General features: G+C 30.6%; 3 protein-coding genes and 1 long non-coding RNA gene across 11 annotated transcripts; 2 read left to right on the top strand and 2 right to left on the bottom strand.

Annotated features, from left to right (window-relative positions):
* Nucleotides 1-81: 81 nt before the first annotated feature.
* LOC148936502 (uncharacterized) lies at nucleotides 82-1,953 on the top strand. The gene is made up of 2 exons (XR_016139528.1): nucleotides 82-220; nucleotides 293-1,953. It is a non-coding gene; the product is annotated as an uncharacterized LOC148936502 (long non-coding RNA).
* LOC105424131 (putative phosphorylase b kinase regulatory subunit beta) lies at nucleotides 718-8,357 on the bottom strand. 7 transcript variants are annotated; one of them, XM_089078194.1, is made up of 19 exons: nucleotides 8,218-8,357; nucleotides 6,777-6,854; nucleotides 6,233-6,695; nucleotides 5,648-6,004; nucleotides 5,384-5,581; nucleotides 5,119-5,257; nucleotides 4,731-5,008; nucleotides 4,395-4,409; nucleotides 3,842-4,072; nucleotides 3,561-3,748; nucleotides 3,378-3,493; nucleotides 2,945-3,087; nucleotides 2,730-2,862; nucleotides 2,503-2,645; nucleotides 2,198-2,400; nucleotides 1,972-2,109; nucleotides 1,651-1,891; nucleotides 1,238-1,345; nucleotides 718-1,139 (listed from the first exon to the last, which is right to left on the bottom strand). In XM_089078194.1, the coding sequence occupies exons 2-19, from the start codon at nucleotides 6,809-6,811 to the stop codon at nucleotides 960-962; spliced, it is 3,309 nt and encodes a 1,102-aa protein (XP_088934320.1). In that variant the 5' UTR covers nucleotides 6,812-6,854; nucleotides 8,218-8,357; the 3' UTR covers nucleotides 718-959. The 7 variants fall into 7 exon arrangements, with proteins under 7 accessions (XP_088934320.1, XP_025073339.2, XP_088934319.1 ...); XM_025217554.2 differs by lacking the exon at nucleotides 8,218-8,357 and having other exon boundaries at nucleotides 6,233-6,523; nucleotides 6,672-6,695; nucleotides 6,777-8,066; XM_089078193.1 differs by lacking the exon at nucleotides 8,218-8,357 and adding an exon at nucleotides 7,092-8,066.
* LOC105424133 (uncharacterized) lies at nucleotides 8,206-11,978 on the bottom strand. Of its 2 annotated transcripts, XM_089078197.1 has the most exons (7): nucleotides 11,800-11,978; nucleotides 11,289-11,652; nucleotides 10,852-11,191; nucleotides 10,164-10,324; nucleotides 9,081-9,689; nucleotides 8,598-8,842; nucleotides 8,206-8,450 (listed from the first exon to the last, which is right to left on the bottom strand). In XM_089078197.1, the coding sequence occupies exons 2-7, from the start codon at nucleotides 11,304-11,306 to the stop codon at nucleotides 8,336-8,338; spliced, it is 1,488 nt and encodes a 495-aa protein (XP_088934323.1). In that variant the 5' UTR covers nucleotides 11,307-11,652; nucleotides 11,800-11,978; the 3' UTR covers nucleotides 8,206-8,335. The 2 variants fall into 2 exon arrangements, with proteins under 2 accessions (XP_088934323.1, XP_011632505.2); XM_011634203.3 differs by having other exon boundaries at nucleotides 11,289-11,978.
* Nucleotides 11,979-24,488: 12,510 nt separating this feature from the next.
* On the top strand, nucleotides 24,489-24,893 carry Dph3 (Diphthamide biosynthesis 3). Its single transcript, XM_025218388.2, has one exon. The coding sequence runs from the start codon at nucleotides 24,630-24,632 to the stop codon at nucleotides 24,891-24,893; it is 264 nt and encodes an 87-aa protein (XP_025074173.2). The 5' UTR covers nucleotides 24,489-24,629.
* The last annotated feature ends 55 nt before the right edge of the window (nucleotides 24,894-24,948 follow it).

Raw genomic sequence — 24,948 nt, 5'->3', positions numbered from 1 at the left:
GACACCGGCGACAACGGTCGACCATGAGACCTCAATGCAACCGGAAAATCGCGACTCCCCATTGGCCATGGCATGTACTGTTATTATTCGGCCACTTGGTAATCGACGCGCGCAGACGCGTTCCGAGGATCAATGGCTGCGTTCAGCAGAGAAAACAGATCAGTGAGCGCTCAATGATTTTTCGATATGATTGGTCCTTGCCTTTAGATCTTCGTTGAATGTAAGTATAGAAACCAATCATAATAAAGAATCACTGAAAGACTCACTGATCTGCTTTCTCTGCTAAACGCAGCCAATGAGAGTCCATGCTAAAGAGATTGACGACCATAGTGTAATCGATGAGGATTCACTTCGCAAAAGGATATGGGCCAAGTTTTTGGCATAAATCAATTAAATCAATAAATCCATTGCATTTTCATCTGAAAAAATACTATTAATATAGTGTCTCCGATGTTCGATGGCTCTTTTTAAGAATGATTTGATGGACAAATTAATAATAAATAATTCGTATAGTTAATAACCTTTATACCTTCATAATAAGTAAGATATGATAAGATTTATGAATATAGTAAGAATGCTGATTATATAATTAGTAAATTTTTTTTTTTAACTGGAATTTGTGTACATCCTGTTTTTACACTTTCAACTTGCATAATCTAGAAACAAAATTAGTGTTAGAAATTATAAATATCTTATTTATTACACTTACATAATATATTTTTTTGTATTTATAGTCTGAAGTTTTTTATTTATGTTTAATATATACATTTATATATATATATATATATATATATATATATATATATCATAGTTTTATATATTTATATATTACATTTATATGTCGCAGTAATATCATATATATGGCGAAATATATGGCACACATATATAGATAATATTTACTTAGTAATGCTAAATAATAATCTCTCAGATCTAATTCCTATAACGATCAATTCAATTTGTTATGTAATTTTACACATTTCTCGGGGTGATTCAATGACATCACCAGAATCCACAATAGTTGTCACACAGCCACCAGTAAGAACATTGTTGACTATGGCTCTAGCAAGATATCCCATAGTCACTGAATAATTCTCGGAGAAGAATGATGATTTGTCATTAACATTCAATATATTGTGATCCTACAAACACATAACATGTAACAAATATATAAAATTAGAAGGAAGAATTAGAAGGAAAGAAGTATAACTCTTGTATAATATATGTACATATATGTTACCTTACAATACATGATAAAACTATCTTCCACAAGTTGATTAAGATTTAACTGTTTTTGAAAACTCAATTCTGGGTTTCGAAGCAAAATAGTTGACATAATACTCATAAGCTGTAATTATTACAATTATTACAATTAGAAGAAGTTAGAAGAAGTTTTGTACTATTTCTCTATATAAAATAAATATTAATTTGTTGCTGTAATGACTACATCTTCACATTTTATATATTTTACTTTTACTTTATTTTCTTCAGCATATATTGCTGTATATTAATTTTTAATTTTTCCAATAATTTCATTAATTTTCTCTTATAATTGTATATTATACTCAACTTTATTGTAAATTATGTAAATTTAATATTTTGAGCCTATAAATAAAAAGAAACAAGAGAATATGATAAAAATTATCTACTTACTTCAACTATAATCTGACGATACTCTGGTACCTGTAGATGATGCAGCAAAGATTCCACAAGTAAGGCAAATGTAAGCTCGGAACGAGTCATGCTGGACACAACAGTTTGTTGAAGTAATTCTCGTCCGCTTATTACAATACCGCCAGGACAACGTACCAGAATTTCCCATACTTGATTGTAGAAGTGTGCTGGCACTCTGTACAAACAACCTTCAATTTTTCGGCGGGCGAGCACTGTCAGACTATTAATACAAGATAACATATTAATATATTAATACGAACATTAAATTTATTCAAAAGTTAATTTTATTGATTAACATACTTTTCCTCATGAGCCCATTCCTTGACAGTCAATACTTTGATAAGAAATTGTCGGACTTCGTAAGGACTATAATTTTCGATCGGCTTGGCGTCTTTTACAAACATTTGTAAGTAAAGTTTCATCGCCTCCAAGACCCATCTAAATGTTTAAATAGTAGTTAAATGTTGTATTACATAATAAGGATTAAGGAAAGAATGAAGCGAATTATTGAAAAGCGATGTCCTACCCGATGCGTATTTTTAATATGCCTTTGAACATTTCTGGATTAGTACCGATAAGTCTACCGCAATACAATAGAATTTCTTGTTGGAGTACAGCTTGTACCACGTTGTGCGGCTGTATTGTAGAATACATCACTGACTGTATTTCCGCCGGTGTCATGGGTTTATCAAATACCGTTTCTTTCTGTCCAATCACTCCCACTGCGATCTGATATCATTAATTTCAAAAATTGAAGAAATAGATTTAGTTTTTTATTTAGTTTTATTTAGTTTTGTTTATTTTTAGTTTATATTACATTTATTTTAATACCTGTTTTCCCTTGACTAGTACACCTGTGATAAAAGGACTGATGCTATCTACCGTATGATTTAACAGGCTGCTGCAATAGCGTACAGCCATCCAGAATCTTAAAGATCCAGCTTGTTGATATAACAATCTCAGGTTATCGTGAACTAAAATAAAAATGTATGATTGTAGGAAAAAAATTATAAACGAAAAATAAAAATCGAAAAAAGAAAGAAAACAATGTAAAATACCTGTCACCCCATTGATTTCGTAATTAATTCCTTCTCGTTTTATTAGAATATCATATAATTGACATTTGGCATATAAACCGACACTATTACGAAGTTCGTTTAATATGTTGCCAAGAGGTTCATTTAACATATACTGAAAAATAGATTACCGGTTGCCAGTTACAGATATTTTTATTTGATTAGGGAATTAAGTGTTGTCTTTAATAATTTCGTACAGAATAATCCTTGATGTCTTCAGAATAAGCGATGGCTTTTGGAACATCCGTGAGACTTTGATAACCAATATAATCGTGCTGCAATTGTCTAAACTGTGTCAAATCCAGATTTGTTTCCAGAGTATTTACGAAGTCTAAGTGTTCTGTATGTAAATAACATAAATTGAATAATTTTAAAATTCACGTAATGTATAAAAGAACAGTTCAATTAAAGAAAAAACTCAATAGATATAATTTTTATCTTTTTTTATCTTTTTTAATAATAAAAAATAGATATTATTATCTAAGTTAATCATTCTATTTTAACATCATTAAAAATGTAAAAAAAAAAATATTAAAAATCTTCATTCAAAACGGTATTAAACTTGTAAAATTTGTTGAATTAGTGTCTCATGAGTTTTATCTTTTAAGCCAAGATTATATGACATATTACCAATGCAAGATGATGAAATCAAATTTTGCAGTCGGCCAATGCGTACTTTCGTCTTATCACAGTAACCTTTTTTCAACATCGCAAAAAGGTCTAACATCTTTTTAAATTGCGGATCTCTAAACAAATTTTTGCCAAAATAAATCCTCTAATTTCCGTAACAAACTCATAAATATGCAAGCTTACCGCATATGTTCCTCTCGTATTAAAAGACATACAGTGGGACGACCAGAAAGACGCCAGTACTTGCCCACGAATTGTAATTCCGTTTTAATATCATCAATTAACAGAGCCATGTCTCTATATAAATAAAATTCAGATACTTCAAAGATCAAAGGATAACAAAGCACTGTCATACCACAGACTCTATACACCTATACATATAGGAAAATTCGTCTATTAGTTATTATATATAGCATATATTTTTCATTTTTATTTAAAAAAAAAGTACAAAATAAAGTACACACCTTGCTTGTACCTAAGGAACCTATAGGTCGTGCAGGTCGTCCTTGGAGATTTAGCTTCTTGTTTACTCCTAATTTTTGATAAACCTTCACTAGCTGAGTGGACGACAGAATTTGAACGGGTTCAACTTCGTGAGGTGTTTGTGTCTGAATACCATATGTGGCCATCATTGCTTGCAATCGCATAGATTCTGCGATCAGAACTATTTGTACTACTAAATCAGTATGAGTACCCTGGTATAAAAAAGAATAATAATACTTGTAAATCACATATAACACATATATTATGAGGACTTTTTTAAAACACTATGTAACAAAAATAACAGTCTTCTAAAATATACAGAATTCTATATAAATTTATGACAGGAAGAAATGAGATGAATTACAAATTGCAAACGAAAATTGGATATTAAATATTTTTTTACAAAATTGCATGCTAAGATATTGAAATATAACAAACTTCTTGGACAATGCAAGAAATAAAAGCAAAAACACTAATGTTTCATTATATACATTGTACTGTGTCAATAGCAAGCATATATTTTAAATTACTTACTATAGTAGGTTTTGCCTGTGTAGAACACAATAAAAAATTATTAATTTTCAATCATAAACTATAAAAGTTAACTATTTTAAAAAAATATTCTCCAAATTATGAATCAGTACACATAATTTATTTTAAAATATTATTTAATATGTCACTTAATTTTTTGTTTTTTTTCTCCCTCCTCTTTTCTCCTTCTTTCTTTCAGAGCAGAAAATCATTTTTTTTATTTTTAAAATTAGCCATGATTATACAAGTCATATCAAAATAATTGATTAATATATATATTTTTTCTAAAATATATAAAGTGAATGTTTAAATACACTTGAATACATTTTTTTCTTTTACCTGGAAAGCAGAATATCTTCCTGTTCGTCGTGGACGATTATATGATGGAAGATATCGACGAATCAGATCTAGTTCGTTGATATGCAAAAGACCAGAAGTGAGTAACTGTGCTATTACGAACATAGCTTGATTCCACAAGTATATTGGAACAGCTTCTTGATCCGCAGACCTCAGGCTTCTTCCTTCATTGCTAGGTAGCCGATAAGCGCTGCCTGGTTCATTTCTTTCAGTTTCTAAATTTTCCATGGGTACATAATAATACATGGGAATTACAGGGTCTATATAACAGAGAATAAATATTACTTGTATAATTTACAATTATCAAAAATTTACAAGACATTGTTTACATTATTTTAATGAAATTAATGGTAAAATATTTATCATGAACCTCCATTTAAATCCTTGTGCACTCTCGCTTTCAATAAATTTTGATATTCTTCCACTTGTTCTGATAAACTCTTAAATACACCATCTATTATCATAAAGATGTAAAATATTGGCCATTCACATTCGATATTATCGAAATCCTATTGAAGAAAAAAAAAACTATCAGTTACATGGTTAAAATTGAAAAATTTATAAGTTAATTTAAAAAAAATCAATTACAACATTTATGCATTGAATGTGTTATAATAATGCATATGTTTCAAAACCTTAATCTCTCCAGGTTTGTAATACCGCCGCTGTTTATCCTCTAATACTGTCTTATAACCATCTCTTCCAAATCGTTTAAAGCCATAATTGCCTTTTAGTCTGCGAATTATGTTAGTTTTTGTTTCATTGTACAGCACATCTTCGTGAGTTGCAAAAGCAGGAAAGGATATCGTTGGCAGCAAAGCCGCATCTACACTCTAAAAATCATTTATTTCTTATAAAAATTTATCTAAATCTTATCTTTCATAATTGAAATTACTTACTTTCGAGCTAGATTCTCTTGGAAGCATTGTTTCAAAAATACTACGATTGCGATTATGGGCATCTATATCAACGTATATCACAGACCATGATGCACCTTTTTCACCAAATAAGTTACAGCCATTAATCGCTTCCAATGCACTCTTCGCAATCCCGATGGAACTGGCATGAATTTCAGGTGTTCCATCATTATATCTACTTCCCCGTTCCCACATACCATAATCTGGTGTACGGTATGCTCTTTCGACATAATATACCAGATTTTGTACAAAAGCCACTTCATCTTGTGTGTATATAATTTGTAGTCCAGAGGAAATCATTTGTACTAAGAATATCAAGTAAAGAGACACAATGTCGATCTATATGGGATAGAATAGATTTGTAATAATTAAGTAAATATTTTGTTGTCATAATATATTTAACATAAATATTATAATATTTAATTATTATAACAGCAATAAAGATATGTTAATGTATATTATTATATGTATCAATAAATTTAAATATAAATTTACGCCATTATGTTCCCTAAAATTATTACTAATATTTTGCAAAACTATATATCGTAGTAATTATTAAATATTTACTTGTAAATGATGATAGTTGGCATCCTCGTAAACTGTATCACCTGTATCCAAGTAGAACTTGCAGTGTAACGCATAACGATCACATTGATTTTTCTTAAAAAGTTCTACTCTAGAGGATTGCTTTATCCAACATTCTAAAATACCTCGCATGCATTTTATTGCAGATTGTCCTAATTCATATGATTTTCCACGATCGTCATCGATACGTCTATATGCCTGATACAAACTCCATATTGCAACTGCACAATATATGCTTTCACGTACGCTACCAATCTTCCGATCGCTTGAAATCTGCGGAAACAAGCCGGTTATGCAGCTCTGATAACGTAACAATTGTCTTTTAACAATTCCATAATATATATCTAATTGTTTAAGAGTGTCCTCATAATTAGATATCTTAAGAAACATATCAGCATCAATATCTAATATGCTGCCTTGCCTTATATTTCTGATCTGTGTATTTCTGTAATAAATAATATTGATAATCTTCATTAAAAATTTTTATTTATATCGATTGTTTTTGTTAATATGATAAGTAACAAACCTCTTTGCTCCAGGCAATGTCGACGATGTAGCCATTTTATTTAAAATACTGAATAAGCTATTTTTATTTCAATGACACCTAAGGATAATTTCTTATATAGATATGTATACACACATATCATCCCAAAATGTACTAACAAAATATGGAATTTTCATTTTATGCTTTATATGAATTCATATTGTTTTAAATTTTCAATAGATTCTATCATTAGTACACTTCGGATAGTATTTTATTATTGAAAGTCATATAAAGTCTATGTTATTTTTGATACATTAAACGATAAATACGTATGAAACTTAGATCACTCTCACTAACCTAAAATATTTAATATATTTTATATTTCACATTTAATTGAATTAAATAATTTTTTTTTAATTCAGTTTAATGTCCTCGATTTTTCTCTTTTACTTAAAAATATACAATGACCGCAATTTTAAAAATCTTTCTCTTTATAAAAAAATAATCTGTTTTTTACAATCTCCTGCAATGTGCGTTTACAAATACAGTAGGTTATATTATAATTGAGCCCATGTGAAAGGACAACAGAAAACAAACGCGAGGAAAAGATTTCGTGACGTAACTACACACCACGCGTGAATTTGGAAAGCACTGGCATCCAAGGAGTCAATCGTGTATTTTAAAACAAGATGAAAATTATAAAAATATTAAAGAGAATAAGTCTATATTACGTAACAAAAAATACAAAATCCATTTAAAAAAGTGGCAACCATAATAAATCTTGACACTGGCGTCATCTGCGAATCAATCACTATCATAATCATGTGATTTTTTTCAAAACCTTATAGTCCATTATTCTAAATCCACTTTTATCAACAAGTTTCTCTAAAAGTGGCTTACGATAAACCAGAAGGCTTATAATCCATCTTTAAAGCACTTTTATAAATAAAAAAGGATTCAGAAGGCTTACAACTTTTACATAAAATACTTTTTTTTTTTGAAAATGCTTATTTTCTAAAATATTAAGAGGTTTCCACTTTTGATAAATTCTATATACATATTCAATTCTATGTTCTATGACATCGTAGCATACACATATTCAATTCTATGTTCTATGACATCGTAGTCAAATATGCATATTTATTTATAAAGTATTTGTATAAAAAATTATGAATTAATGTTATTTAAATATTTATCAAAATCAAAATTTATATCAATAGCTGATAATATTGATATTCAATTACTTCTGGAGTTTTCTTTTATGATTATGAAATTCGTCAGGATTGATGGAGAAAAAATAACTATTAAAAAATAATTTTCAATAAAAATGGGCCATTTTCGATGTATATTGAAAATTGACACTAGTATGGCAACACATTCTCGAAAATCATGAAAATCTTTACACAAATTTTTTTTTAGGTAGAAGTCTTACTTTTCAAGAAATTTTAATGAAAAAAATTAAAATAAGATATTTTGTACATACATGCATATGTATTATATGTATAGTATAATTTTCAAAACATTTTTATGTATATAATTTTCGTATGAAAATTCCAGTATTGTGTAATTGTACAAAATATATATATGATCACAGATAAAAATCATCTTTTAGCAAAATTTGTATCCATGGCTCGATCAGATCGTTGTATGTTGTTAATGTTTGCTTTGATTCTAGATGCGATCGTACCCATTTCTGTTGCAACAATCAATTGTTTCCTATAACAAATATCCAATTTAAATCCAATTCACATTATTTCACTAAGTTACAAATATATATATATATATATATATATATATATATATATATATATGTGTGTGTGTGTGTGTGTGTATATAAATGCAAAATAATGTTTAATAATGTACCTGATAAAATCCTTATTATACGATGTATTGTGCTCTTCCTTCTTTTCTTGCTCACGATAGATTTGTACATTTTTCTCTCTTTCTTTATCACGCCACACTGCATTTGCCATCATTTCTTTTCGCCGTTGTTCTTTTTCCTCCTCTGTAAAACTTGGTCTTGCTTTTGATTGATATCTTTCTTCTTTTTTATTTTTTAATTTATAATCGATGTCAGATTTAATTACCATTTTTTTATTAGTATATATCTGTAAAATCAAATATCTTAACCCACATATTATATATACCAATATTATTACATAAAACTAAATTTTCATCTTTATCAAATATATATTAAAGACAATATTTTTTTTCTTTTTAAATGATACAAAAATCCATTTTAATACAACATATACTTATGTACATTTTTCATTTTGAATTATCTCTTATTTAGTTAATTTATAAAATTAATTTTGCATTATTAGAAATTAAAGCCTTCTCACTCACCATTGTATCAGTTTGTTTCTTCGGTGAATATATTCTTTTATCATCATATTTATTCTTTGAATTACTTCTTTCCTTATTATCTTCATATTGCTTTTGTCTATTATTCGTATTATGTTTATATTCTTCTTTGTACTTTTTGCTTCTCTCGCTTCTATCTTCGCTTAATTTTCTTTTCCTAACTTGTTTTTTACTGTCGTCTAGCTTCATATCATCTGTCGAATGTTTCCTATCATATGCCTTTCTTTTACTTTCCTTTTCATATTTGACAATACTTTCGCTACTACTATTATCAATAGCGTCATCATCATTATCACTTGTACTTCTCTTTCGCTTTTTTCGCCGTCTGTGTTTTTTCTTAACAGAAGTGTCCTCAGAACTGTCTGACGTTTCATTATCAGAATCATGGCAATGTTTTTTTGACTTTTTTATTCGATTATGTTTTATTTTTTTCATTGATTTTAACAAGTTTTTTTCACTAATATTATCTTTTAACTGTTTATATTTGGTAGCTAACAACATATCTAATTTCGTTTCATCTTCGCTACTATTCTTTTGCCTCGATTTCTTTTTTTTCTTTTCGCTTTTACTTTTTGACGATTGCTGCTCTAGCTATAAAAGAAATAAATAATTGCATAAATATAAATATACACGCGCGTGCGCATTGTGTGTGTGTGAGCGTAAGTGTAGACGCGCGTGTATACACAAAGTATCTTTAAGGTACATAATTCATATACAGATACAGTGAATACAACTGAGAAAAGTTCTTTACCTTTTTATTTTATAATTTTCGTAATTAATTCGCAAGTAATGAATTGTTAATTAATAAAAATCGCTAAATAAGTATATATCGATTCATCAACGAACACATAATAAAATACAATCGCCCAATGCGTTCGCGATTGCTAGAAATGACGAGATATTTAGGAACATGCACTGTACTATGAGCCATACATAAGATATCTTATCATTTGTCTATGCACAAGCAATGTACCATTAATTATGAGACACTTTGTGTCTGTGTGTTTGTATAAATAAACATATGATTCAAAGTATAAAAAAGCAAGTATATCAATATCCATTTACCAATTCTTTAAGTTGTTTCAGTTTAACAGGATTTTTCAAAAGTTGATTCCTACTTTCTATTTCTTTCTTCCTTATAGCATATAGAGGATCCTCTTGTATTTTTCTAGCCAGATCCACTTGTTCATTGCCAGAGAAAAATCGCAGTGAAGGTGGAATGCATTCTATCAAATAAAAAAAAAAATATATAAAATGTTTAATAATATATTAAATACACACATAATACATTAAACTACACACGCGTGTAATTATATCTTAATTATATCTTTCAGTACTGATATAAATTCTTATACTTTTCAAACTTCTTATACTTTTCAAACTTTCTTTATTAATAATTTTTTAATAAATAATTAGAATTGACTAAAATTTTGCAAATGTATTCACAATGATAAGTATATTTCAAAATTATTAAGATCAGTCTCTATAATATTGTATATTATATACAATATTAATCACAAATTAATGCTATATATGATATATAATATATAATAATTTCAATAAATAAATATATATATAAATTTATAATCTATAAAAACTATATATTACTAATTATATATAGAAATATGTTAGATTATAACTTGTAGGTACAACAAAAGATATAAAATATAAAGATTTGAATAATTGCAATCCGACTATTATATCATAACTGTTATATAATATATATTGTATAATTCATACATCTTTTATTTACCATATTCGACATGATTCTTTGGCATTCTATTAAACTCTGCATCTTTTTCCGCCTGCTGCATTTGTTCAAAAGCCTTGTCAACTGGCCTTCCTAACAAATACTCTTCTCTATTGACCATTTGATTAGGTCCTTTGTACATCCAATCCAATTTCTTATTATCTTTATTTTCTATTACACCTTGTTCCATAGCATACTTTTTTATATCTTCCCGATCTTTTTCCATTTCAATTTGCTTCTTTAACTCGGCTATCCTTTTATTCTCTTGATTATTCTGCTGTTCAGCTTTTCTTACTTTCTCCATATTTTTCATGGTTGATGGATGCCATGATTTCTTCAAATTCTTTAAAGGATTTTATGTTTATTAATGAAAAGATATGGCAAACACTTTACATAATTTTGTTTTCTAATTCCCTCTTTCTTTTTAATGAATTACTCACCAAATCTCCACCTCCCATGTTGTTACAGTTGCAATAACACTGTTCACTGTACAAAATTTTTGCAATAAAGCTACTACTGCAATTGTCAATATAACACGATTATTGTTAAGAAAATTGTTTAACTTTTTGTAATAAAGCATTAAAATACAAATCTTTCCAGTTTTTTTATTCTCATTTTTCTTATTTTGCCATTCAGATTTTGTTGCATTTATCTCATTAAATTACTTTTAAATGTTCACTGATTAAAAATACAAGTATTATTTTTAAGGATTCGTATTAGAAATTGAATAATATTGAACTATATGCTACTGCCTAAGTTTATCTATGTAAAGGTTATAAGATTGGGTTATCTGCTCCTCGTTATCTATAATGTAATCATATGATCGATTAGAATATGCAAACGTGTAATTACGTAAACAAAGAACTGAAATACATTGACTGAGAAATAAAACTGTAGCATTTTCAAATACACTGAATTGATTATGGTGTAATCGATATAAGAAATTCGTACACAAAAAGAAGAACAATCTTCTTCTTTCTCTCCTTCTCCTGTAGCAGAGAGAAGCCTGAGAGCGGACATGCCCGCGATTTAGTCCCGAGCTACAATAGGTGATTTAAGCCTTAAGTCATAAGAAATTGACCAATCATAATCGATTATTCTCCTATTCTTTGACTATGATTCGTCCATTTCTTATGATTTAAGGCTTAAATAACCTATTGTAGACCGGGACTTAGCTGCACTTTATTTTAAAGCGCCTCTATGTTCATAAAAACGTGGACATTAAACTATGTAGCCAATATCCATGATCCTGTAGGTAATGTCCATGATTGCGTGGTTCTCATTCGTGCTATGTCCAGGATTTTGTGGTTTTGTTCCATGCTATATGCAGGACTGACAATTAAATAAAAAGGGACGATCAATCTGTATCCGTCCTTGTTTCACAAAATGGAAAAGTGTCGTACTGATTTTTTTATCACAATTCTGACAAATCTCGTTAGTTACAACAATCTTCTATGCTATAACTTTTCTTACGTTTTTAGAAACAGATCAATTTGTAGAGGCCCTCCGCCACCCCCGCCAATTTCATTTCTTGGCGGTCCTCTTTTCTTTATATACATATTTTAAATTTTCTTATATTTATTATTTTTATGCAATATAAAAAAAATTATTACAATATAGAACATAATTGAATAATATTCAATAAAAATATAATAAAAATACAAAAGTTTAATAAAAAGAAAGAAAAAAACATCATAACACAATAATATAATACAATAAGATAAAAATACAAAACTTTCCGCAAGATATAGGATAGAATACAAAATTCAATCAATAATATAATAATTATATATTTTTTATTTTTATTTACCATGTTATATTATATTTTATATAATATCATATATTATATTGAAAATCATTTTAAGTAATAATAAAATATAAAAAAAATAAAAAATATATAATTATGTACAAATAAATACAGCGCTTTTATATTTTATATTTTTAAATCGAAAATATTTAAAGAATAGAATATAATAAATAGATTAGGCGTTTAAAATACCAACCAAATGTTATTTATTATATTTTGTTCTTTTTACAATTAATCTTTTAAACACATTTACAATAAGTTTTTAAATTATTAAATTAAACAAATCCTTAAACCATTGTTCTATCCGAATTTTTTAATATTCCTACCTACCCGTATTATTTTTAATTAATTTATTTTATTAATTTCTAATTTAATTTGTTAATTCTTCATAATTACATTTAAATGTAATTATATAATCATATGAAAAAATGTAATTGTAAATATCATTTTATAATAAATTTATTTAAATAAAATCATCATAGAATATTTAATTTTTATAACATTTCCTTATTGTTTTAATTGTTTCCCACCCGAATTCTTACCCACCCGAATTTTCATAATGCTATAGATACTGTAGTACTATCTACAGATAGTACAGTACTACCTATAGTGCAGATATAGAAAGCACTTTATCATTCCCCCCCCAATTACGTGCAATCGCACATATAAAAATTACTATTATTAAATTACTATTATTAATTACTTACTTATTTTTAGTTTCTCTCTCTATATATATATTATTGATTAATCTTTTGTGATTCTTCAGGCCAGATTGGACCTACCTTTCGCTGTTCCTGGCCACGTTGCTCCATCGTCGATTTGGTCACATAGCCAGAACTTCTGGCCACATATAGCCAGAAATAAGAAAGGAGGTACTCCTTCAATTACCGGCTAAATATGCCGGCAGATTCTTTGTTCGACGCGCGCATAACGGTCATACAATCGTGTCGGTCGCGAAGGCCATTCAATATTAATAAAATATGAAATTTATGGTAAAATCTTCTAAAATTTATATGAAATTTTTGAAGCTCATATAATAATATCGCGTTTTTTGTACATGTGATTAATCTTCGATTTAAAATAAAAAAATTCAATTACATTATGATAAAAAGAATTTAAGAAAATTGAATAATAAAAGTATTGCGATAATAAAAATAGAAAAATATTGTGATCTATATAATTAATATATATTCAAAGAAAAATATGTTCAATGAGAAAAAATCTAAGACCCATATGATTCGTATTATTCACGTTTGTATTATTTACGATCGAAACCGTTTATTTAACTGTCACCACACAAAGAGAATGATTTCTTTAGATTTAATAAATTTTATTAGATTCAAAAAAATTTATCTTTTGAAATAGTCCAAATAAATTATTAATTCTACAAATTCAATTTTTCAAATAATAAGTAACTTTATTTTAAATAAAATATTTATTTAATAAATTGTTTGTAAAATAATAACGCTCTTTATTTATGTTTTAACAAAGAATTATGTTTTATTAAAGAATCTCTTTCTTTCATTGAAACAATATTTAATCTAGCCAAACAAAATATTATTTAGTTCAAAAATAAATTTTATTTCCTTTAAATAATAATGTTTTTTCTATTAAACATCGTAGTATATTTTAACAAAACAAACAACAACAAAATTCTTAATTCACCAACTAAATTTTAATATAAAATTACGTTGTTTAAGTTAAATAAATTCAAATCAAACAAATAGAATTGCTAAATCTAAAGAAATCTTTTTCTCAGTGCTTGAATTAGATGAGAACGATGTAAAAGATTCAAAATGAATGACGTGAGATTCAAGCGAGATAATAAATTTCTCGTATAATCAGCATGCCAATATTACGTAAATTGTTATGATATAAATTCTAAATACTAGATATTGTATCTATGCAATTCATCAAATATAATAGTATGAGTAATAATAAATTCAATAAATAATGTAAATGAAAAAATATATTAACAATACTTGTATTAAATTAGAATTAAATTAAAAATAAACTTTCAAAGATTTCAATACAAAATAATGTATTTTAAATAAGAGTAAATTCATAATTTATAATTATTAATTTATATTCCGCGAGACAAAACATTTACTGAATCTCACGTCATATTAAATTTTGCTTTAACTTACGTAAAGCCAAGTTATTATATAGATGGATAGATTAAACGTGATTAGGATCAAATCGGCATGCTTGTTGTATAATTTGTTATGTTAATGTTTGCTGAACATTTATTTATGTTTATAATATTCATTATTAAAAAATTTCTGAATTTCATACATATATACTACATATATATATCTCTTTCATGCACCGATTTAAATATTTAATCTTGGTATCAAAATATGGGAAGAGGAAAGATGGGTAATAAATAAAAATACATAATATGTGTATTTATATTATTCTTATTTCATATAAATATAAATTATGACTCTCTTTTCATTTCAATCCTCATGACACATGTCCAAACGTCAATAGGCACCAACACGACGCGGTTTCCAGGCCGCTAGGACTCACGGGTCCAAACAACAAACGCCAGCCCGGCGCACTGGACTTCGTAAAGCCAGGACACCTGACAAACCTTCTCTGCAAGGGCACGTTTCCTCCGGAAGGCGAGAGTACATGCCTACTCTCAGACTACTTTAAGCCTCCGTTGGGCAGCTTGCAGTATAGACGCAATAGAGATTTCCCGAAGGTCTCGTACGCCTAGAATGTGGGCTCAGGATAGATCGGAGGACCGTGACCTCCAGTTAATCCCTGCCCCGACTGGGCTGTTGGTCTAATGTATTTAGTCTAGGATAGTCCTAGACACAATGCCCGATCAATTTAGACAGTGGCGATCAGACCTCAAAGATTACTATTTTTTCAATCATAGTAATCCAATCCAACAGAGAGTCATAATTATATTTATATTTTATATTTCCATTTATATTTCTTCATTTAATATGAGAAATATATCATAATATGAGTCATAATATGATCTCCGATCTTGAATATGAGTTGAATATGAGAATATATATAAAACATTTAAAATAAAAATTTAATACTTTTGAAGAATTTGAATTAAATTTCTTTTACGCGATTTTATTTCTTTTATGCTATTTCAAATGTTTATTTATTTTAAAAATTTAATGAACTAATAAATTCTACATATTAATTCTATAGATGAATAAATTCTATATTTCCTATATATTTCTATATATTTCTATATATTTCCAAAAAATACCTAATAAATTAAACTCTATTATTTTCAAAATATCTGTCACTTTATATGGTACATAAGTATTTAATTTAATTTAATTTCTTAAAACGATTAAATTACTTTACTTATTTTATTTATATTTTCTTGCAAAATTATTTGATAATTTTTAGCAATTAATATATCCCGCAAATGAAATATAAAAAACGATATAAAATAATAAAATCAATACAAAGAACTCTATTTGTGCAAGTACATTATAATAAATCAATAATGTTATACCAAGATTAAATATACAATCTTAAACTGTTTACATCTATCCATTTTAGGACAACAAATCTATGAAAATATATCCAACTGCAAAATTTTAATAATAAATACTATAATAATATAATAATATAATACCATAATAATAAAAATAATCTAATATAAGTTTCATAGATTTGTTATCCCTACAAGTATAAAAAATTTATCACTCACCGATCCGATGCGCAACAGCGGAGTAAATCTGCAACGTAGCTACGATGATTCTGTAACATACAAAGAGAATATTCAAATTATATTAGCGTTCGAAACATTAGATATTTTAAAAATGTTTACGTATATCGAATCTTGTTTTTCAATTAGATATATATGAAAATAATTAATAATTAATAAATAATTTTCAAAAAAGATCTTTATAGAAATAAATTCATATTAAACTTTAAATTATTTTTCTTTCCCAAAGTATAAATTTTAAATGATTGAATTCAATGAAATAAATGAAAAAAGAAATAATTCCAAATAAATGAAAAAAGAAATAATTTCATCTCGACAAAAAATTTATACTTACCGCAAGGTTGCTCCGCCGGTGCCCGATGCCTTTCCTAGGCCTCCTCCTCCTCTCAAGGTGTCGGGTCGTCGGATGTCCTCGCAGCACAGGACACTCGCGAAACACACTCGCGAATTATTATAAGCGCGCGGAAACTAACTTTCGATAAGTCTTTCGCGCGATATTTGACGGCACTCCGCGTTTAGCTGCCCGTGAAAATATCAAGTTCCGTCGGTCCAGTCAGCACCCGGGTCGGTGAGCTTTTCGGGACACACGATAACTCTTCGAGCAAAGGCTAGGACCGAAGCGGAAGAAGACGAATCGACTGACTTGAATCCGACGTCTCTTATTTCTGAGAAATCACGTCTAAAATTGACTCAACCATCGCATAGCCAACGGTTCAGGTCGAATCACCAGGGCGGATACCATACACGTGATATCAAAAGTCACCCTGGCTATCGAGAAGGCTGGTAGATGTGACGAGAGAGAAGGTACCCACCGCCGATGCCTAACAATCTAGACAATCGGGCAACCGGGATCCAGCCTCTCGGCACACGCAAAAACCGTCCGACTAAGTCCTGGTCAAGTCAGATTAAACGCGATTTATTAGGGAGAGAAAACAAGAAAAGCGACGAAAGCAAGTCGATCGATTGAATTCTTGCCGATTGGGACCGAACCACTTGTCGAAGACAGAGCGTGTTCTCAATTAGCCGTTTAATGCATTTTGCAACTGTGCGAAACACAACACATCAAGCGATAGCGAGTGCGTGTAACATTCACAGCCGGCATCACCAGTGCCGCGACGCACGTGGCGTGAAGACGTAGCCGACTACGTCTCAATGAGACATCCCATGCTCCCTGCACCCCTTGACAGTACGACTCCCGGCACGAACCGTGATACTTCTCAAACGAGCCCTCGCAGGACGAGGAAAAGCCTTTCAGTCTGATTTACTCTATACGCGCGATATTTGACGGCACTCCGCGTTTAGCTGCCCGTGAAAATATCAAGTTCCGTCGGTCCAGTCAGCACCCGGGTCGGTGAGCTTTTCGGGACACACGATAACTCTTCGAGCAAAGGCTAGGACCGAAGCGGAAGAAGACGAATCGACTGACTTGAATCCGACGTCTCTTGTTTCTGAGAAATCACGTCTAAAATTGACTCAATCATCGCATAGCCAACGGTTCAGGTCGAATCACCAGGGCGGATACCATACACGTGATATCAAAAGTCACCCTGGCTATCGAGAAGGCTGGTAGATGTGACGAGAGAGAAGGTACCCACCGCCGATGCCTAACAATCTAGACAATCGGGCAACCGGGATCCAGCCTCTCGGCACACGCAAAAACCGTCCGATATACTAAGTTCTGGTCAAGTCAGATTAAACGCGATTCATTAGGGAGAGAAAACAAGAAAAGCGACGAAAGCAAGTCGATCGATTGAATTCTTGCCGATTGGGACCGAACCACTTGTCGAAGACAGAGCGTGTTCTCAATTAGCCGTTTAATGCATTTTGCAACTGTGCGAAACACAACACATCAAGCGATAGCGAGTGCGTGTAACATTCACAGCCGGCATCACCAGTGCCGCGACGCACGTGGCGTGAAGACGTAGCCGACTACGTCTCAATGAGACATCCCATGCTCCCTGCACCCCTTGACAGTACGACTCCCGGCACGAACCGTGATACTTCTCAAACGAGCCCTCGCAGGACGAGGAAAAGCCTTTCAGTCTGATTTACTCTACTACGATTTACTCTAGTACGGCACTCCCGAAGAAAACGCGCGACGCGACGAACTGGCTACAGTTCGTTTATTCAATTAAATCGGCGGCGGAAAAGTTATTAATAACAGTAATATTATTCAATGTTAATATTAATGTTACTAATAACTGTGCAACGGGTATTGGTTAGCTTCTTCGTCTTTGGAGTACGTACCCGAGTAGCACAAATTAATCGGCAAATTATCAGTCGACATCGGATCAACAGTGGCCAATATTCTGCCGACTAATAATGCTGCTTAGGTAACCCCTCAGAATACTGAGCCCCTCTGCCACGACAAGGCCATACCCTTTAGAGGGGTTATCATTTTTAAAAAGTCATAAATTTCAATAGGAATAAGACGCGAAATATCTATTTTGTTAAGAAGTCATTTTTTCGATACATTTATGTCATTAATCAATCATAATTAATAAGTATTTACTATTATTCATATGATGCTACAACATTTGGTATTGTTTAACAATAAAAAAAAATACGAAGGGACGCGGCGCGACACGCACTGCTATCTGCTCCTATGAACGCCGATTAGAGAAAAATAACACGTGGACGGTTCGTAAATACCGGCCGTATATACATATAGTGCGCGCGCGCTAACCCGGCGCGTAAACAATGCTCAAGGCTACGTCATCAACAATAATACAATTAATATTTAACTGATACGAGGCTCTAACATATTTTGATAACTCAATACTGCCAAATACTGGCAGTAATAGTACTGGCAATAGTTAAGAATACTTTTAAAATCGTGTGAACCTCCAGAAATGTATATAGACAGATTTCGCAGTCCTTTGTCGCTCAAGCATGATTAGGATAAGCGAATAGATAAATTCCGATTGTCAGATTCAGATACACGTAAGCTAGTTAAACTGCTATGACCATGACAGTGGGAAAAAAAATGTACGACATATAAGCGAAAATTCAAGTCTGGAGGGAAGTATTCTATAATTCTTTTAATTTAACAGTTTATACTAAATTTATATCGTAAAAATTCATAAAAATAAAAATATTAAAAATATCTTTACGAAATTCACAGTTGAGCAAATTTAACTTAAATAATAAAATTTGAGAATATATAAAAGTAATTATTTTAGAAATCTACAACTTTGCACAATTAAGCTTATATTAAAAAATTAAATTCGATAAATCACAAAAACAGAAACCTAAGAATTTACAAATGTAGATTTTCAGAGAGCTGAGATAAATAAAGAATATGATATAATCTCAGAGAGTCAAAGAAAAATCTATTTAAATACACACACATATAAAGAAAAAGGATAATATAAAGAAATATAAAGAAGGAAAAGATTTTTTTATGAAGTTTATGTATTCAAAATTTTTTAATAATATTAACGTAAAATACGATAATATATTTATATTTTTGTTCCAAGATTTTGACATATTTTATTATTAAACTTTTCTTATTAAATTTTTATTATTAAACTTTTATTATTAAACTTTTCTTATTGAATAAAACTGAATGCTCACTGTAAACTAGAATCTGTCGTTTGTAATCTGTACTGTATTCGCGTATCAACATTACATATTACGCTCTATAGTCTATATCTATAATAATTGCCGAAGATTCTCAATTATAATATTAGTATAAAATAAATAAGTCGCGTGTACTGATGTGTGTTATGTGTATATGCAAAGACAGACACACACACACACACACACACACACACACACAGAGAGAGAGAGAGAGAGAGAGAGAGAGAGAGAGAGAGAGAGAGAGAGAGAGAGAGACAAGCTAATCTTGTATGACTTAATTCTACTTTGTCGTGCGTATTCATTACTACAGGCAAATGCTACTACAGGCAAATATGTTTCTTTAGTAAAAAAAAATTTTGAAAAATTTATACTTGTGCGTGTCCATGACTCTTTCATTCACAACAGTGTTCCTCATTCTTTTCTGTACAAATTGCAAAACAACAAATAATAAACAAATAAATTCTCTGGACAAAATTCACAGTATTTAGTTTCATATTAATCAACGTAATGTAAATAGCAAGTTGCGTTAAATTTGTTACTTTGAATTTTTAATTTTCAAAGAAAAAAATAAGAACGTTAGTGAGAAAAAATCTTTATATAATAAATTTTCACTATATTTTCCATATAAATATTACTATTATTATCTTGCACATTAAATGGAAATCGAAATATATTCTTAAAAATTTGAATATCTCATTTAAGAAGTAAATTTCAGATATATTACTAAAGATTTTTTAAGCAACATATTTCTCAGATTATGTTAATGTAACAAAACTGACGCAATACGTTAATGCAAATAATACATAACAATTATTAACTTAAATATCAATTAATTCACTCACCCTGTCCTATGCACCCATTTTCTTTTTTGGAAATGCAATTATTATTTATTGAACAAGTACTTTTGATTTTAGAATATGTAAGATTAATAAAAAATAATTTATTATATTTTTTAAATTTTTATGTTAAAATTACATGCTACTTCAATTAATCTTTTATTTTTAATGTATCAAAAAATTATTAAGTTAAGAAGTAAAATATTTAATACGAATATTTTGTTCAATTATAATATAGTATCATTATAATTATTTAAATAATATAATGTTTTTTACTTATTTTAAATATCAAACCTAACAAAATGTAATTTTATTTTAGATCGGAGAAATATAGTAAATAGTAATTAATGCACTCACCAAGTTCTGCTTTCCAATAAAATTTTATTGACAGCTTTCTCGAATCACATACACATTAACAACGATCACTTTATTCGGTACTCTTGACATTTACGCGAGCCACGAGAGAATTTCACTTGCCGCGACGCAACAGGTACGAAAATTGTATAAAGTAACAATTTATAAACGAATGGGATTATATTTACTCACTGCACTATTACTTACGCAATAAAATAATCTGTCCACATTAGCACTTTAGGTATCATATCTGCGGGCAATTGAATTTGAAACGCAAGAAACACGGAACGCAAGAAACATGGAACGTTTGATTCGGAACACGCGCGAACAAATATGACGCAGCAAGAAGACCGCGCGATATGTTGATGATGACGGTCACATGCGTAAATATGTATATTAAATTAAAACGAAATATCTCATTTCGATTTGAAAATTTCATACCTAATATGATTATTAATATTAAACCTACATCGCGTTTGTCTCGATATTTTTGTTGTATTATTAAGCGAATAATATAATCTGTTCGAACGAATATGCGCGCAAAATTTTATTCTGTGACGATACAAGTACGCGATTGTCGCATTTCACGAATGAATGGGATTCTATTTATATATTACACAGTTATTTATGTAATAAAATAATTACCCATTTCCATGTTCGATATTCTAGGCATCCTATTTGCGTATAATTTGAGTTTCGGAAACGCGAGAAATACGGAGCATCCTATCCGGCGCACGGCGCGACAAATATGCGCAATGAGAAGACCAAGAGTGGCGCGATACGACACCGCGCCGGCGCGTGACGTCACGTGACCTCGGCGAGTAAAGGCAACAGCGGCAAGAATTGTTTATGTTACGTTAATAAATATATCAAATAGAAATAAAATAACTCGCTTCCATTTGAAAATTTCATATTTAATATGAATAAATTAATATTGTGCGACATTAAATCGCGTTTGTCTCGATATTTTCATTGTATTATTACGCGAGCTATATAATCTGTTCGAACAAATACGCGCGCGAGATTTTATCCTGTTACGATACAAGTACGCGATTGTCGCATTTCACGAATGAATGGGATTCTATTTATATATTATACAGTTATTTACGTAATAAAATAATTACCCATTTCCATGTTCAATTCTAGACATCCTATTTGCGTATAATTTGAGTTTCGGAAACGCGAGAAATACGGAGCGTCCTATCCGGCGCACGGCGCGACAAATATGCGCAACGAGAAGACCAAGGGTAGCGCGACACGCCACCGCGCCTGCGCGTGACGTCACGTGACCTCGGCGTAATAAAGGGAACAGCGGCAAGAATTGTTTGTGTTACGTTAATATATATATCAAATAGAAATGAAATAACTCTCTTCCATTTAAAAATTTCATATCTAATATGAATAAATTAATATTGTGTGACATTAAATCTCGTTTATCTCGATATTTTCATTTTATTATTACGCGAGCAATATAATCTGTTCGAACGAATACGCGCGCGAGATTTTATCCTGTTACGATACAAGTACGCGATTGTCGCATTTCACGAATGAATAGGATTCTATTTATATATTACACAGTTATTTACGTAATAAAATAATTACCCATTTCCATGTTCAATATTCTAGACATCCTATTTCCGTGTAATTTGAATTTCGGAAACGCAAGGAATACAGAGCGTCCTATCCAGCGCACGGCGCCAACAAATATGGCGCAACGAGAAGACCAAGGGTAGCGCGACACGCCACCGCGCCTGCGCGTGACGTCACGTGACCTCGGCGTCGTAAAAGCAACAGCGGCAATTATTGTTTGTGTTACGTTAATATATATATCAAATAGAAATGAAATAACTCTCTTCCATTTAAAAATTTCATATCTAATATGAATAAATTAATATTGTGTGACATTAAATCTCGTTTGTCTCGATATTTTCATTTTATTATTACGCGAGCAATATAATCTGTTCGAACGAATACGCGCGCGAGATTTTATCCTGTTACGATACAAGTACGCGATTGTCGCATTTCACGAATGAATGGGATTCTATTTATATATTACACAGTTATTTACGTAATAAAATAATTACCCATTTCCATGTTCAATATTCTAGACATCCTATTTGCGTATAATTTGAGTTTCGGAAACGCGAGAAATACGGAGCGTCCTATCCGGCGCACGGCGCGACAAATATGCGCAACGAGAAGACCAAGGGTAGCGCGATACGCCACCGCGCCGGCGCGTGACGTCACGTGACCTCGACGTAGTAAAGGCAACAGCGGCAAGAATTGTTTGTGTTACGTTAATATATATATCAAATAGAAATGAAATAACTCTCTTCCATTTGAAAATTTCACGTTTAATATGAATAAATTAATATTGTGTGACATTAAATCGCGTTTGTCTTGATATTTTCATTTTATTATTACGCGAGCAATATAATTTGTTCGAACGAATACGCGCCCGAGATTTTATCCTGTTACGATACAAGTACGCGATTGTCGCATTTCACGAATGAATGGGATTCTATTTATATATTACACAGTTATTTATGTAATCTAATAATTACCCATTTCCATGTTCGATATTCTAGATATTCTATTTACGTGTAATTTGAATTTCGGAAACGCGAGAAATACGGAGCGTCCTATCCGTCGCACGGCGCGAACAAATATGACGCAACGAGAAGGCCAAGGGTAGCGCGATACGCTATCGCGCCGGTGCGTGACGTCACGCGACCTCGGAGTCGTAAAAGCAACAGGGGCAAGTATTGTTTGAATTACGTAAATATATATATCAAATAGAAATGAAATAACTTGCTTCCATTTGAAAATTTCATATCTAATATGAATAAATTAATATTGTGCGACATTAAATCAAGTTTATCTCGATATTTTCATTATATTATTAGTAGTAATATGTGAACGAATGTATATGCCACGGCCCTACAATGAAAAAATATAAAGAAACGCGAAGCGACACACTCCGCAACTTGTTCATACGAATGCCGGGTAACGAATGATAAGACATGGAGTGCTCGTAAACACGGCGCGCGCTCATAAACATAAACACGGCGCGAGCTGCATACCATAGCCGCGGCATGTAAACAATTTTGAAGGCCATGATATCTACAATGTGTGTCAAGCGAAATATTTAACAATATTACAAATAATATCTAACTAATATAAACTCTACAACGTCTTTTGATAACTCAACATGCTTAAATGCTATAATATATTGAAGAATATTTCAACAATTGAAAAGCTGCTAATAAATTTTTTGATAGGAGCTCACTGGAAAATTCCTAGGCATCTGCCAATGGCGATTGAAAATGACGCATTTGAGATGCTTCCGCTTTTTCTGCTGAACATAGCCAATAGACCTCCAGATCAAAGATGTCGACACAAAGTGAATCTATTTTACCGTGGTATTGTTGTCATTTGTTTAAAGTAGTGTGGCCACGCGGAAATAATTTTGAATATTATTTAAGCAATTATGTCACAATCAGTTTATTACGACGAAGTGGAAATCGACGATTTTGAATACGACCAGGACGAGGAAATTTATTATTACCCCTGTCCGTGCGGCGATCAATTTCAGATATCTCTTACTGAATTGGCTGCCGGTGAAGTAGAGGTTACGTGTCCTTCTTGTTCCCTTATGATCAAAGTAATCTACGATAGGGAAGTATTTCGTGCTAAACAAGAAGAATTCGAGAAGAAAAACGGAAAGAAGATATTAACGGCACAAAAAGTTTAAGGTAAACACACTTTTCTGAAAATTTTCTAAAATAGGTTAAGATTGTAAAGATGCA

The sequence above is a fragment of the Pogonomyrmex barbatus genome, unplaced genomic scaffold, assembly GCF_055798465.1.
Source record: "Pogonomyrmex barbatus isolate J1 unplaced genomic scaffold, ASM5579846v1 scaffold21, whole genome shotgun sequence".
In the NCBI taxonomy this organism is placed as follows: domain Eukaryota; kingdom Metazoa; phylum Arthropoda; class Insecta; order Hymenoptera; family Formicidae; genus Pogonomyrmex; species Pogonomyrmex barbatus.
Note: the sequence above shows the minus strand (reverse complement) of the source record. Positions and strands in the feature narration are given on the sequence as shown.

What these genes read in the sequence shown, in the direction of transcription:
- LOC105424131 (XM_089078194.1), bottom strand. Translation starts at nt 6,811, where the DNA reads ATGGCTACATCGTCGACATTGCCTGGAGCAAAGAG. An exon ending in CAAGAGAATCTAGCTCGAAA is followed by an intron (nt 5,582 to 5,647) that starts GTAAGTAATTTC and finishes AATGATTTTTAG; the next exon opens with AGTGTAGATGCGGCTTTGCT. An exon ending in AAGACATCAAGGATTATTCT is followed by an intron (nt 2,863 to 2,944) that starts GTACGAAATTAT and finishes TCTATTTTTCAG; the next exon opens with TATATGTTAAATGAACCTCT.
- LOC105424133 (XM_011634203.3), bottom strand. An exon ending in AGAAACAAACTGATACAATG is followed by an intron (nt 8,843 to 9,080) that starts GTGAGTGAGAAG and finishes TTGATTTTACAG; the next exon opens with ATATATACTAATAAAAAAAT. An exon ending in TATAATAAGGATTTTATCAG is followed by an intron (nt 8,451 to 8,597) that starts GTACATTATTAA and finishes TATTTGTTATAG; the next exon opens with GAAACAATTGATTGTTGCAA.
- Dph3 (XM_025218388.2), top strand. Translation starts at nt 24,630, where the DNA reads ATGTCACAATCAGTTTATTACGACGAAGTGGAAATCGACGATTTTGAA.